General features: G+C 40.7%; 1 protein-coding gene across 1 annotated transcript; it reads right to left on the bottom strand.

The window, feature by feature from the left end:
- Positions 1-2,235: 2,235 nt before the first annotated feature.
- CLEC12B (C-type lectin domain family 12 member B) lies at positions 2,236-10,849 on the bottom strand. The gene is made up of 6 exons (XM_042945784.1): positions 10,672-10,849; positions 8,746-8,844; positions 6,695-6,913; positions 6,032-6,186; positions 5,740-5,855; positions 2,236-2,690 (listed from the first exon to the last, which is right to left on the bottom strand). The coding sequence occupies exons 1-6, from the start codon at positions 10,760-10,762 to the stop codon at positions 2,540-2,542; spliced, it is 831 nt and encodes a 276-aa protein (XP_042801718.1). The 5' UTR covers positions 10,763-10,849; the 3' UTR covers positions 2,236-2,539.
- Positions 10,850-13,495: the final 2,646 nt, after the last annotated feature.

Consider the following 13,495-nt stretch of genomic DNA (forward strand, 5'->3'; position numbering starts at 1 on the left):
CAGTTGGTTAAGTGTCCACCTTTGGCTTCCGGTTCATGAGTTTGAGTCCCACATTGGGTTCTCTGCTATCATTACAGAAGCTGCCTTAGATCCTCTGTCGCTCTCTCTCTCTCTGCCTCTCCCTGGATCGCGCGCCCTCTCTCTCTCTCTCAAAAGTAAATACACATTAAAAATAACGTTCCAGCTTCTTGTGGAAATCATTTCACAATACATATATCAAATCGTTGTCTTGTCCACCTTAAACTTATACAATGTTATATGTCAATTATATCACAGTAAAGCCGGCAAAATGAAATTAAAAATAAATAAATAAGCAAAATGTTTTTAAAGACAGAAAAGAAAGAGTTTTCGCTTTGAGGATGGTTCCGCCACCTTTGCCTTTGAATATTCTTGCTCAGGGAAGCTAGTATTGAGGCCATTTATTCAAACATTGGCGAATATCCAGGCCGGGTTAATAAGTATCCCCAGGGGCGTTTGTGAAACTTGCAGATTCCGCAGTCCTGCCCTCCAGTCATTCTGAGTCTTTAGACCTGAGGTGCAGCCCAGGAATCTGTCCTTTTAAGGACCTGTATAAATCTTACACGAAGACAGCTTTGGAAACTACATAACTCTTCAATGAAGGAAGGACAGTTATCCAAAATAAATACAAACCATGGCCTTTCCCCAGGACTTTTGACAGTGTGTGTGTGTGTGTGTGTGTGTGTGTGTGTGTTGTGTGATATCTCCCAGAAATTTTCAATTGTGGGGAGAGAGAGAGATTGACTCCTGGCATATGGCATGTCTCATAACATAAGCCAAGGTATCAGAAAGCAGCAAGGAATAAATTATTCCGACATAAGGGGTTGGAGGATCTTCCAGAAGACCTTTGGGTTTACTCATCCACTGCAAAGGCTGCCAGGAACGACATCATGATGGCAGGGAAGCGGGGAGACGTCTATGAGCAATACGATCTGGTGAAATTCCAGAGCCACTTTGAGGTCAGAAACAGAAACGTCCTCTTTCAGTGAGGGTGAAAGTCAGAGTGCACAGGAGATAAGAGTTAAAAGATACAAGACACCAGGGAAGAAACTTGTAACCTCCTCATAGGAACAAAATAACCAACAAAGATATTTTAACACTAATAGTAGATCTTTCGATGGTTAGAAATAGAGGAATAAAAGAAGAAATGATCTTTCCCAGGGGAATAAAGAAAACCTCAAATGTGTGGGAGTCAGGTGCAGAGGCGTTGACCTTTGAGGAATAATTTTGTCTTTGTGCGAATGACAGTGACAGAAAGCTACTGAAGAAATAAAAGAGTAAAGTTGCTTTTTTAATCTGCGTTAGACTTGTGTTTCAGTCCTGTATGATAATTAGTAAAGCTTGCTCACTTGAACTATGATGAAATAATTATGTTTCCAAATTTGTGCTTAAGTATATTTTGCTCATAATTTTCACCACATTTTCACATTAGACTTTGATTCCTTTGTTCTAGAGTTTCTGTTAGTGCCTATGTAACACTTCAATCAGCTCTCAATTTTAAATCTTTAGAGAGTAAAAGGCTACTGGATGTCCATAGCGTGATGTTCTTTCAAAGGATTGTCAAAGTAGTCTGAAATGCACCTAGCTCAGAACTCTGATCATGTCAGTTTTTCCAGTGAATTCTAGATCTCTGGTTTGGCCAGATCAGTATTGTGGGTTAGTTTACCATTCTATCGAGCCTCTACGCAGCTGCGCAATTATATGAGGAGCGAGTAAAAACCATCTCCTTCACCGAATAAGCAATTTTGTCCCAGAAAAACGTTCAAGCTAGATTTACGATGTTCGGCGACTACCGTGCAGGGACGCTGACCAGCTATGCCGCAGGAAAGTTCTTAAAAATAGAACACAATGGTTCTACTATCTTCACACAATTTCTAATACCCAGATTACCCAAGCAATAACCTCAACATTACTGATCTAAAAAACTGATAGTATAAATACTAAATGATGTGCTACTCCACCTATATGACAAAGCTCGTACAAAGGGTACGAGCAAACAATTTGCCAAGATACTAAAATATTTTCAAATCAGTTGGTATAATGCTGCTGCCCTAGCCGCCAGCACCCCTATCCCAGATCTCTGTCTGAGATCTCTGTCCCAGATCAGAATCCCCAGATCTCTGTCACAACGGGGCCTCCTGAATGTTGTTCCAGGGCTGCGGCTTATGCCAATTCTGGCTGCTAAATATTCAAACGTCACCCCTGTGCGCTTGTGCATGTGTGATGACAGAGCAGGAAAAGAGCCTTTTATTTGAGGGAGGACATTCAGTGAAATGATGCTGAGATAGAATAACAGGGCCATACAGTGGCTATTCCCCCGAGGTCCCCAGCAGTCACCAGAACATCAGATCAGAAGCCATCAGACGATGAAGCAGAGGATGTTCCGTGAAGTTTATTTGCCTGATAGTTTACGTACACCGTCATCTTTTCATGTTTTTGGCTGTGGTCGGCTAGCCTTCTCTTTCTTCACATGAACGTAATCACAAGTCCCTTACATCTTGGTGAATTCGGAAGATGCGTATTAACCCAGATCTTCGATCTTCACTAATGTAGCTGTCTTCTCACAAATCCAAGAAATTTCAGCGCTGCAGCGGGAAAGATAAATCTTTCCTTTCTGAAAATAGGCACATCCTCTGGATCCGTTGATCTGGGTGTATTCTCTAGGGCTGAATCTGGAAAGTCATCCATTTAAAATTAATGACAAATTTCATATTTGAAATTTGATCATAATTCAGTGTTCTCAGTTACCGAAAGCCATCTATCTGAACTTTGAGAGACTTCTGGTTCCACAACATCTCAAAGTTCTTTCTTTTTATTTACTTTTTTTAATGTTTATTTATTTTTTTAGAGAGAGAAAGACAGAGTGTGAGTGGGGGAGGAGCAGAGAGAGAGGGAGACACAGAATCCGAAACAGGCTCCAGACTCTGAGCTGTCAGCACAGAGCCCGATGAGGGACTTGAACTCACAAACAGTGAGATCATGACCTGAGCCGAAGTCAGAGGCTCAACCGACTTAGCCACCCAGGCACCCCCACAACATATCAAAGTTCTTCAAGCTGGCGTATATGAGTTTTTCATTTCAAGTTAATCATAATCCCAGGAAGAATTATTTAAGCAGGATACTTAAGTTCTGGGTTGAGAATTTGTAACCTCTCCATTAACGTGGTAGAAACTACCCAGCACATATGATATTAGAAGTACTAGGATTTCTTTACTTTGGAACTTTTTGAAGGAAAACAGACAAATGAAATCACGTTCTGGGTGGACAGTTATTACATTTTATTATGCACAAATATAATTTTGTGTATATATAATTTTGTGTTATGTATATATGTATACACACACGTGTGGAGGAGGAAGAAAGAACACGATAAGGGTTAAGGGAGAACATGGGTGACTACATAGATGTGGTTCTGATACCGGTCCCTAGTACCTCCGTAAGGAATTGGTGGTAACCCTTCAATAACGTCATTACAAATCATGCTCATCCGGTCTCAACCTCCTGTGTGCCTTTTTACTCGAATGATCTGCATAAACTGCAGTGTTCTTTTCTGGCTTCAGGGCCGGGCTTACTAAATCTTCCTCTTGGCTTATGCGCTTGCTGAGATTAGCCTCACTCAGGAGGAAACGGCTGTGTGATTCAGAAGCTCAGTCCCAGCACCTTGCATGATAACAGCCACAGTCTCAGGGCATCAGTGACGTCAGACTCCCAACCTTGCTGCGGGGACCATCTCCTCCATATTTTAACCAGGAGTGAGCGGAGGGGCCTGGGATAATGAAAAGTCCTTTGGGAGAAGGGACTCATCTTCGTAAAGCCCAAAATGGAAACAGTGGCACTTCCCAGGGTACGGTGGCACGTTCTATAAACCCTCAGTCTAGCAGCAACACTCCGGATTAGTGTGTAATCATCTCATGCCCAATATGGCTCCATTTGCAAAGAAGTGACTCTCATCTTTGTGTTTTTATTACTTTGCACATGCTCTTCGCCGTGATTATTTGGGTGAAACCAGACTAGTTGATTTAATATGAATGGTAGTGGTCATTAGCGAGCGCAAAATTGTCATGGTGTGTCCCACCATGACAAAATGGTGGGAAATGGACAAAGATGACATATATCTGGGGACAAAAGTGGAGACCTGTCATTGTTTGTTATTCAGGGAATGTGGGGAGCCACCGCTGAAGCACAGTACCCTTGGTGGGAAATGAGTGATTATAACTCAGTTTAAGGAAACCTGGACGGGACGCCTGGGTGGCTCAGTCGGCTGAGCATCAGTTGACTTCGGCTCAGGTCATGATCTCACGGTTCGTGGGTTCGAGCCCCGCATCGGTCTCTGTGCTGACAGCTTAGAGCCTGGAGGCTGTTTCGGATTCTGTGTCTGCCTCTCCCTCTGTCCCTCCCATGCCCATTCTCTGTCTCTCAAAAATAAATAAACATTAAATTTTTTTTAAAAAAAGGAAATTTGGACAACATGCATTAAGGAGTAAAACAGGAGTGAGGTGAATGGGTGAATAACTTGATGGGAAGGGAGGTGGAGAAAAAACCCACCACACCCAGAAATGTGCCAAATGACCTTACATTTCATGTAATGTACAAATACCACGTATTATATTAAAAGTACAGGGGCGCCTGGGTGGCTCAGTGGGTTAAGCAGCTGACTTCGGCTCAGGTCATGATCTCGTGGTCCGTGAGTTCAAGCCCCGCGTCGGGCTCTGTGCTAACTGCTCAGAGCCTGGAGCCTGTTTCAGATTCTGTGTCTCCCTCTCTCTGACCCTCCCCCATTCATGTTCTGTCTCTCTCTCTCTGTCTCAAAAATAAATAAACGTTAAAAAAATTTTTTTTTAAAGTACAAATACAACTGTATCGTCTTGATATAGTTGTGATGAGCTGTGTTCCTCAAAATATTTGATTTGTAATCACTAAGAGAATTTTGTAAGACTGTGTTCCTTGACATATTTTTGACATCTATTTTTTCACAACTTTAAATAGTTGCAAAAACTGGAATTTTCAAAGTATCATGTATTCTATAGGTACACTAAATATTTCCTCAAAACCTTGAAGGTGCGGATTCAGCTCATTTTATGTCATGAAAAACATTTGCCATATAATCTAATTGGTAAATTCCATCAAAAAAACTAATTATTAAACTGATTCGCCAATTTAGACATACTTGCTGTTAGAAAGTGGTTGACAATTGGAATTTAAATAAATGTGTTAATGTATGTCCATGATAAACACCACCCTCTGGACTGTAAGTGTTGGGCAGTCAGGGTAGCAGAGAGCCCAAGGTCATGATCACAAAAGCACTCGGTCCTGATTTTGCCACTTAGGAGCTCAGTGACCTCAGGCAAGTTATTTAGTCTCTCTATGGCAATTGTTTCATCCCTAAAATAGGACTATAACAGTGCTTTTATCATAGGGCTAATATTTATAAACTGCTTCAAACAAAGTGTATTATTTGTTTTTTAAATTAAAAAGAAGAAATTTTAACTAATAGAAAAGCTTCTGTGTTTTGCCATGAGTTTGTCACATACATGAAATTAGGTAGTCTTTCTCTCAATAGTTTTTCCTGAAGTTCTCTTTTCTTCGTACATTGTACTCTTTTATTTTTGTATCTATATTTATAATTCTTACAGTTAACATTGATTTTCTTAGTGTTCCATTTCTTAGTATTCTTAGCTTGCTTTCCCCCCACCCCCCATCACCCCAACAGTTGAGACTTACAAGGATGGAGACGGAATGGAGCCATCCTCCCATAGCCAGCTCTTTCCTGATGGATCCCATGATAAGCCCAACCAGAAGAAAGAAAACTTGGGTAATGGCTGTGACTTCAGAAAATCCTGAGAGAGACAAAGGGGAAAATATCATGGGAGAGCCACATTCTGGTTTGCAGGTGTTAAGATATTAATTCTCATTCAAAATGCCCGAATTCCCACTGTGTGAGTCAGAAATTCCATGTATTTACTTTCCATCATATGAATAATTTCTATAACCAGGGAAAGAAATTCAGCCAGACCTTTTCCTCCAAGCTATCTATCTTCACCAAAGTGGAATTCTGGTCCAGGCAGTTATTTCTACTGTTAATCCAGGTATTTTCCTCATTTGTTGCAAAATAATAGCAGCTGTTTTGGTACCATTGCCACATTTTAGGGCAAGGATTGCATTTGTGGTCTGAAAAAGAAATTACACCCATTAGCACAAATTAAATAATCCTGGCATGACTGGGAAAGGATTTGGGAACTAAGTAATTGAACTTGACGATAGGGTCTGAGACCCAGCATTCTGAAAACATACCGCTTTAGGAGCCTGTGAAAATGAAATCACCCCCAATTATGGGCTGGGGCAACAGTGATCGAAATTCTCCTTCCAGGGCTCAGTCTTCTGGCCTCAGAGTTACCAGCTATACTTTAACTTCTTATAACATCAGGATCACCTAAAAATGGTTCACACATTAAGAGGCTGAAGAATCCAGGTTGGGATTATTGCAAGATGCTCCCCAAATTCACTTCTGTGTTTTCAGAAATGTTAAATAAATTGCTATCTTCCCTTGTCCCCTGGAAATTTAGGGTGACATCATTAGGAGTCTTTGGATAACATAACTTTCTCATACTGCAAGGTGGCTCATGTGATCAGTGCCCACTGGGGCAACAGATTTGACCTGACGGTAGGTCCTGATTACCTGAAGTGCGAATGATCAGCTCTTGGCAGAGCTTGATGGCCATCTGTTCCTGCTGCTTCAATAGACTGGAGATCTGGGATTTGAGATGCTCCTCCTCGGTGGGAAAATTCCTGTAGTCGCTCAGCTGCTGGGAGAAGTTATCTTGCTGTTGGTGGATGGTTTTTTGCAGTTGACTTAATCTCTCTGAATCTGAGTTAATTTCATGAGATGTCTGCAAAACTCCAAGACATAATAGGATACATGTTCACATATCCTCTTATTCTCAGCCAGGGGTAATTCTTTTAACACAGCCATATTTCTTACATCATGTCGTATGTATTAGTGGCTCCCAATAATTGAAGCATCATGGACGAAGCACACACGATTGCCTTGCTATTCCAAATTGTTTTGGGCTCATCCTTTATAATTGTATTGAGATTTTGCATCTGATTATACTTGTATTAAATGAATGAATTAATGATTATATATCTTTGATATTTCATCTAAGGCAATGCCATTTTGCCATTCGTCTAGTGTGGTTTTTTTTCTTATTTGGAGTTGGTTCATGTAATTGGTGTTTTCATGGGAACAGAATCCTTTAAGGCAATAGGTATGGTGTGAAGACCACTTTTATCAGAATCATCCATATATTTGTTTTTTTTTTTAATGCAGATTTTAGAAGCACCTGGGTAGCTCAGTCAGCTGAGTGTCCAACTCTGGATTTCAGCTCAGATCATGATCTCACGGTTCCCGAGATCGGGCCCTGTGCAGGGCTCTGCAGTGACAGTGTGGAGCCTGGGAGGCTGCTCAGGATTCTCTCTCTCCCTCTATCTCTGCCCCTCCCCTACTCTCTCTCTTAAAATAAATAAATAAACATTTTTAATGCAGATTTTAATGCCACACTAGACTATTTCTGGCCCTGGATCCATAAAAATCGGCCTCTTTAATTAGCACTTCAGGTGATTCATCGTCACGATAAATTTAAGAGTCACTGCCCTTCAGGAAAAAAAAAAAAACCCTTCACCCGTCTATAGTGAACCAATGAATATGCATCAGTGCATCTTCATTTTTAAAATATACATCATTGTAGAAGATCAACTGCTAATCCCTAATGATTGGCTACTGAATAGTTGTTACTGCTGCTAGAACATCATGTTTCTTTCTAAAAGAAAGAAGGCTGAAAAGAAAAAAGGCTAAAGCCACATCATTAGTTCCTAGTTAAATTTCAAATCAGTATGTCTAAATTCTAATTACCCATGAAATCTTCCACATGTAAAAATGAAAGAAAGTAGCATGGAAGGTGCTAGCATCCTCCAGAAAATAAACTTTCTTGCCTGCAAGTCCCCTGAAAGGGAATAATATGCCAACACTCTACTCCGTCCATCATATACTTAACGACACCCTACAAAGTGTGTATTCTCAGGATGTTTTTCCACTTAATGTTAGTCCACAACTCCCTATCGTGTCCGACCCTGACAGCTCAAGGATGGGTCAGAACCAAGGGAATACTCTTTTTTTTTTTTTTCTTTTGGTTATTGTGCTTGGGACTGGAACTTCCATTGTTACGCAGAGGTGGTTCAACTTTCTATATACAGGGTAAGGTCCCCCAGGTAACTTCTCCTCTTTGTTTTTATCTCTTTTTCATTTCTAGCAGGCAGGCTGTTTCTACACTAGAAAGGTCTTGAGTAAGCAGATTAAGCCAGTCTTGTACTAAGTCTTTGGGGTGAATGAAACGGCACGCTTTTCCTTGAGTCCACCTCCGTTGGCTCTCTATTGGTCACTACTGGGATAATAGGTAGATGTGCATCTATGCAGAAAAGAAGCTCCCCATTTCAATGAATAAAGAGTAAAACAAAAGCTGTGTTCATAATCCAGTCTAGTTTATTAAGAGGAATGGATAAAATCCATTTCCAAAATCCTCATAATCATAAAGTCTGTCCCTTGGTTGTTGAGCTTAGAGACTTGGAAGAATGAAAAAGATGTGATCATATAATATTGTCAAACCCGAGTCTACATAGTTTGCAAATGTGTTTCCTAATCACCTTTCTTGGGTTTGATGAAAATATACTTACGCATAATCCCCAAGGTCACCAGCCCAATCAGCAGCATCAGACAAAGAGTTAACAGACTCAGGGCAGCCAGGCGCCAGATGGGGGAAGGAGCTGGACACGCTGAAGAAAGCCAACAGAGAAATTGTAGTTGCACATGAGTTTTTATTTCTCGCACTTAGGAAGCTTCCCCAGCTTCCTAAAATCTCCCTCTTATTTCTCTCTTTACTTTCTCAGAAATACCTAAAATGATGTGCAGTAAGATCTCTACCATCAGTGCTCCCCCACTTCTCTTCCCACCATTCTCTTTCCCTTTAAGAGTGTCTCCTAATTTTTAGGTTTGTGTTTTATATCACTGAACACGCTTCTTTAAGATTACCAAATGCAGGGGCGCCTCAGTCAGTTAAGCGTCCTACTTCGGCTGAGGTCATGATCTCCCGGTCTGTGAGTTCGAGCCCCGGGTCGCGCTCTGTGCTGACAGCTTAGAGCCTGGAGCCCATTTCAGATTCTGTGTCTCCCTCTCTCTCTGACCCTCCCTGTTCATGCTCTGTCTCTCTCTGTCTCAAAAATAAATAAACATTAAAAAAAAAAAAGGTTACCAAATGCATGTATGAGATGTGGTGAAAAATGCTTCTCTGGATGATCTGGACAATAGGGGAGACTTCAAGTTTTTGAGGTCACAAAACCTCCCCAAGGCTAAGGTTATTATGGATTTTACTTTTATCAATTACATTCTATTTAGCATCTGGTAGCTAATGAATGAATACTGAATGAAAGGCAAAATTAACATGTAGTCTAACCTATGATATTTCTTTATTCAGAATCTAATGGCACCTAGCCCAACATTTTCAGACAGATTAATTCAAATTTCCAGGTGCACTGTCACATACAGCACAACCACAACTCCTTTTATCTCAAGGATTACAGCTATAACTTAAACAAACAAATAAACGAAAATGTATAACCAGTTTTATTAGACCCCATGACAAACCTATTCCCGTCCTCTTTGCATATCGCCCTAATACCACGCACATGCACACGTGCGCACACACACACACACACACACACTCACACACACACTTAAAAATAAATCCAAAGAGGAGAAAGTAGTTCCTATATATCAGATGATTTGGGCAACAACCTGAACTGTCAACAGATTATTGAAAATTAAGAATATAGTCTGATATACTAACCTGGATTCCTGACCACAGAGATTTATATTTCTTCCAACAAGGGATAAGGGAATGAGCTGAAGACTAGAACTGAATTTGGACTCCACATACTAGTTGTAGGAACTTGGCTAAACCATTTAGTTTTTTTCAGCCTCAGCTTTGCTAATATTATTCCATTTACTTCACAATTATATTTTGATAAAAATATGATATAATGCATATAAAATACTATACAGATACTGTTATTATTGATTCAACTGTACAAATTATACTGGGAATTTCCACTTTCTAAAAACAGTTTTTTTAAACTTCTAAAACAGAAATGATCTCCTGTCTCTTTCTGACTCACTCATCTTCCCATTCTTCTTTTCAGTTATTTGTACCTTTGAAAAGAGAAATTTCCTCCACTTTCTCTATTTTAGAAGCCTCCCATCTGACTTCTAAAAGAATATTTGCCTGGCATCTCTCACAAGGTGTCAATATCACGACTTCACTTTTAAAAAGAAATCCATTAATCCCCAAATTCAATTTCTCTCATATCCAATATGTTTCACTATGGCACAGAGCTTCAAGAAACATAGTGATACCACACTTTTAAAGAGATCTTGGAAGCTACGTGTTCTCCCCCAAATTGGGAACATTCATTCCACTAATGCATCCCACAACTTTGTCTCGGTTTCGGAGATTCTGCAGCACACCTCTCCTTAGCATCGACCTCAAAACATTTAACACCTGTGCATCCCCCAAGGTCAACATCTTGCTGTCTCTGAACTCCTACCTCTTTTCCTTAGGTTATTTCTATCCCGGTTATTTCTTGCTCCAACAGAATCCTGAAATGTGAGTGTCGCGTAAGTCACTTCGTCAGACATTGTAGAAGAAAACGCTACTGTAAATTACTCAATTAATGTTGCAATGTCTTCAGGCTCAGGAGCAGGGTGTTCTTCTCAAGGCTGGGAGCTTTTATAAACACATTCTACTGACCCAAGACACACCCCACCGCCCCTCTGTAAGGACAGAATGACAATCAGTTTTTTGTTTTCGTTTTTGTTTGGTGTGTGTGTGTGTGTGTGTGTGTGTGTGTAGAAAGAGAAGTCAAGTACCTTTCTCTTTAGAAACCAGAATAAAAAAGATCTCAATCCGTCTGTTCTTTCTGCACTGCTTCTTGTGAAGCAATAGGGGTACTTGGAAGCAGAGCCCGGATGGCGGTTTCCTGGGGGAATTCCCATGATCCTCAGGTAGAGGATCTGAATGTTTCAGTAAAGGGTCCGACTGTCATGTTTACATGTGTCAAAGACCAGCTAAGCCTGTATGAAGACATTGGATCTGGTTTATACTCACTCATATCAGATAGAATGTGCAAGACAGAAAAAGCTGTGTAGATAAAGACCAACCACATTTAGCTGCTGTTTTAAGAAATACGTGTGTGTGTGTGTGACAGAGAAAGATTGTGGAGAGGGGAGAATGGCAGTACTAGCAATGGAACATAAAGAAGAAATTGATAGCTGTTAAAACTGCGTACCCATGGCAGGTGCCTCTGGCGTGGCTAAATTCCAAACAGAATAATCCCTCTGGAGATAACAACTAATACTCAGGACAAGATTTAAAAAGCAACTACCAGGAGTTCCGGGATAGTGAAAGAAAGCAGGCAGATTCTGGGGACAAAAGGGCTGGCTCATGGTGTGGTGCTTTTGGTTTTGTTTTTAATTTGTTTATTTAGTCGGTTTTTAACCTGCGGGCAGCCAACAGTCGTTGTTGTGGGGCAGCTAAAACTCCTAGAGAATATATGCCATCTTTCAGGTCTGAAAATTTCGAAGACTGGAGTTTGGGGCAACCGGAAGAACAAACAGTGCTGGGTAGTCACGGGGACCACTGCATATGGGGAATCTCTAGAGAATCTTTATGCCTTGAAGCCTCTTTGAGCTATGAGTTATATACATCTCATCTTAAAAATAACTTGATAAAATAACCAAGCTCTATGTTCTCTTTCTTAGGACTCAAAATGCCCTGAAAAGGTGTTTCCAGTAAAACTGAAGTCAACCCACTGCACAAAGATTTCACTGTGATACTTTGTTTCAACAACATCCTATGAGCAAGAAAGTGGACGATTTTTTTAAATTAATTTATTTATTTTGAGATTGAGAGTGGGGGAGGGGCAGAGAGAGAGAGAGAATCCCAAGCAGACTCCGTGCTGTCAGCCCAGAGACCAACATGGGTTTCCATCTCACCAACTGTGAGATCATGACCTGAGCCGAAGTCAAGAATCAAACGCTTAACCAACCGAGCCACCCAGGGGCCCCAAAGCAGACAATTGATATAGCAAGTGTTCTGGCTATTATCTGGAAGAACATGAGAAAAAAAACAGCACCTCTCACCTACGGTTGTTCATTTAGTTCATCGGCATCAGACTCCAGGCACAGCATTTACTTCTAATCCCATCATCGCTTATAAAAATTCACTAATTTATATTTGAAAAAATAATTGTTGTGGAGAACCTGTGGAAGGCAGAATAACAGCCCTCCCCCAAAGATGTGCACCTTGCCCTCCCCAGAACCTCTGAATAGAGTAGTTTGCATGGCAACAGGGATCGCAGATGTGACCAAGGTGACAGAGTTTGAGATGAGGAAGTTATCCTGCGTTACCTGCCGGGCCCAATTTAAGCTCACGAGCCCTTCAAAGTGGAGAACCTTTCTTAGATTCAGCCAGAGAGAGACAACATTGTTGGCTGAAGGTGGAGGAGGAGGGCCAGGAACCAAGGAAGAGGCAAAGGAAAGGAAACGGGTGCTCCCACAGAGCACTCAGAAAGGAACACAGCCCCGCTGACAGCCTTGATTTACCCCCCGTGAGATCCATGTCAGATTAATAACCCACTGAACTGAGAGACCATAAAGTTGTGTTGTTTAAGCTGTTCTATTTGTAGAATTTGCTAAAGCAGCAAGAGGGAACTCACACAGGACCCAAAAAAATTTTGGGGGGGGTCTATATATGAGCAAGGGAGCTAAGAAATCTTTTCTAAAGTTTCCTTTGGGGTAAGAAGGAAAAGATTACATAACAGTACTGGTGGGGGGTGTTTTGGTGTAGGTTTTTGTTTTCAAATGGCTGAAGGACTTGATCCAGAACCTTCAAGGTCCACCTCTGTGTGAAGATTATCTTCAAAGTTCTCCAGAATAAACTGCCTGTATTTCATGGGTGTGAATGAATATTGGATAGGTTGCAGAAAGACAATGTGAAGATAATGATTCTTCAAAAACTTTTATGTCTGATCTCTAAACACACGAATGCACATGTATTTCTTGTTCCTGTTCTTTGGTTTGTTTGTTTTTTTTTTCAAAATGATGCAGTGCTCAATCAAAAAAAATAATTATTTCGAGGTTCTGAGTCATAATCAGTTAAACTCCCCTGTCAAAAATGTGGAAATAAATAACAAATTTACGTTTCTGTTTACTATTCTATGTAACAGGCAAAGGCAGAGGCCATTGATACGAAGAAAAGTTAAATTAAACAGGTGATTACAAAAATGAAAACTCAGGATGTTTTTCTCTCTCTCCTCTGGTCTTTCTCTTTCACCACATTTTGCAAAGGCTGAGTATTCATTTTCATTGCCC

The sequence above is a fragment of the Panthera leo genome, chromosome B4, assembly GCF_018350215.1.
Source record: "Panthera leo isolate Ple1 chromosome B4, P.leo_Ple1_pat1.1, whole genome shotgun sequence".
NCBI classification, from domain to species: Eukaryota; Metazoa; Chordata; class Mammalia; order Carnivora; family Felidae; genus Panthera; species Panthera leo.

Excerpts from the sequence above, each read along its gene's own strand:
- CLEC12B (XM_042945784.1), bottom strand. The coding sequence starts at position 10,762 with ATGTCTGACGAAGTGACTTACGCGACACTCACATTTCAGGATTCTGTT. Across the intron at positions 8,845-10,671 it reads AAATAACCTAAGGAAAAGAG|CGTGTCCAGCTCCTTCCCCC; the intron begins GTAGGAGTTCAG and ends GGCTTTCTTCAG. Across the intron at positions 6,187-6,694 it reads GCTGATCATTCGCACTTCAG|ACCACAAATGCAATCCTTGC; the intron begins GTAATCAGGACC and ends TTTCTTTTTCAG.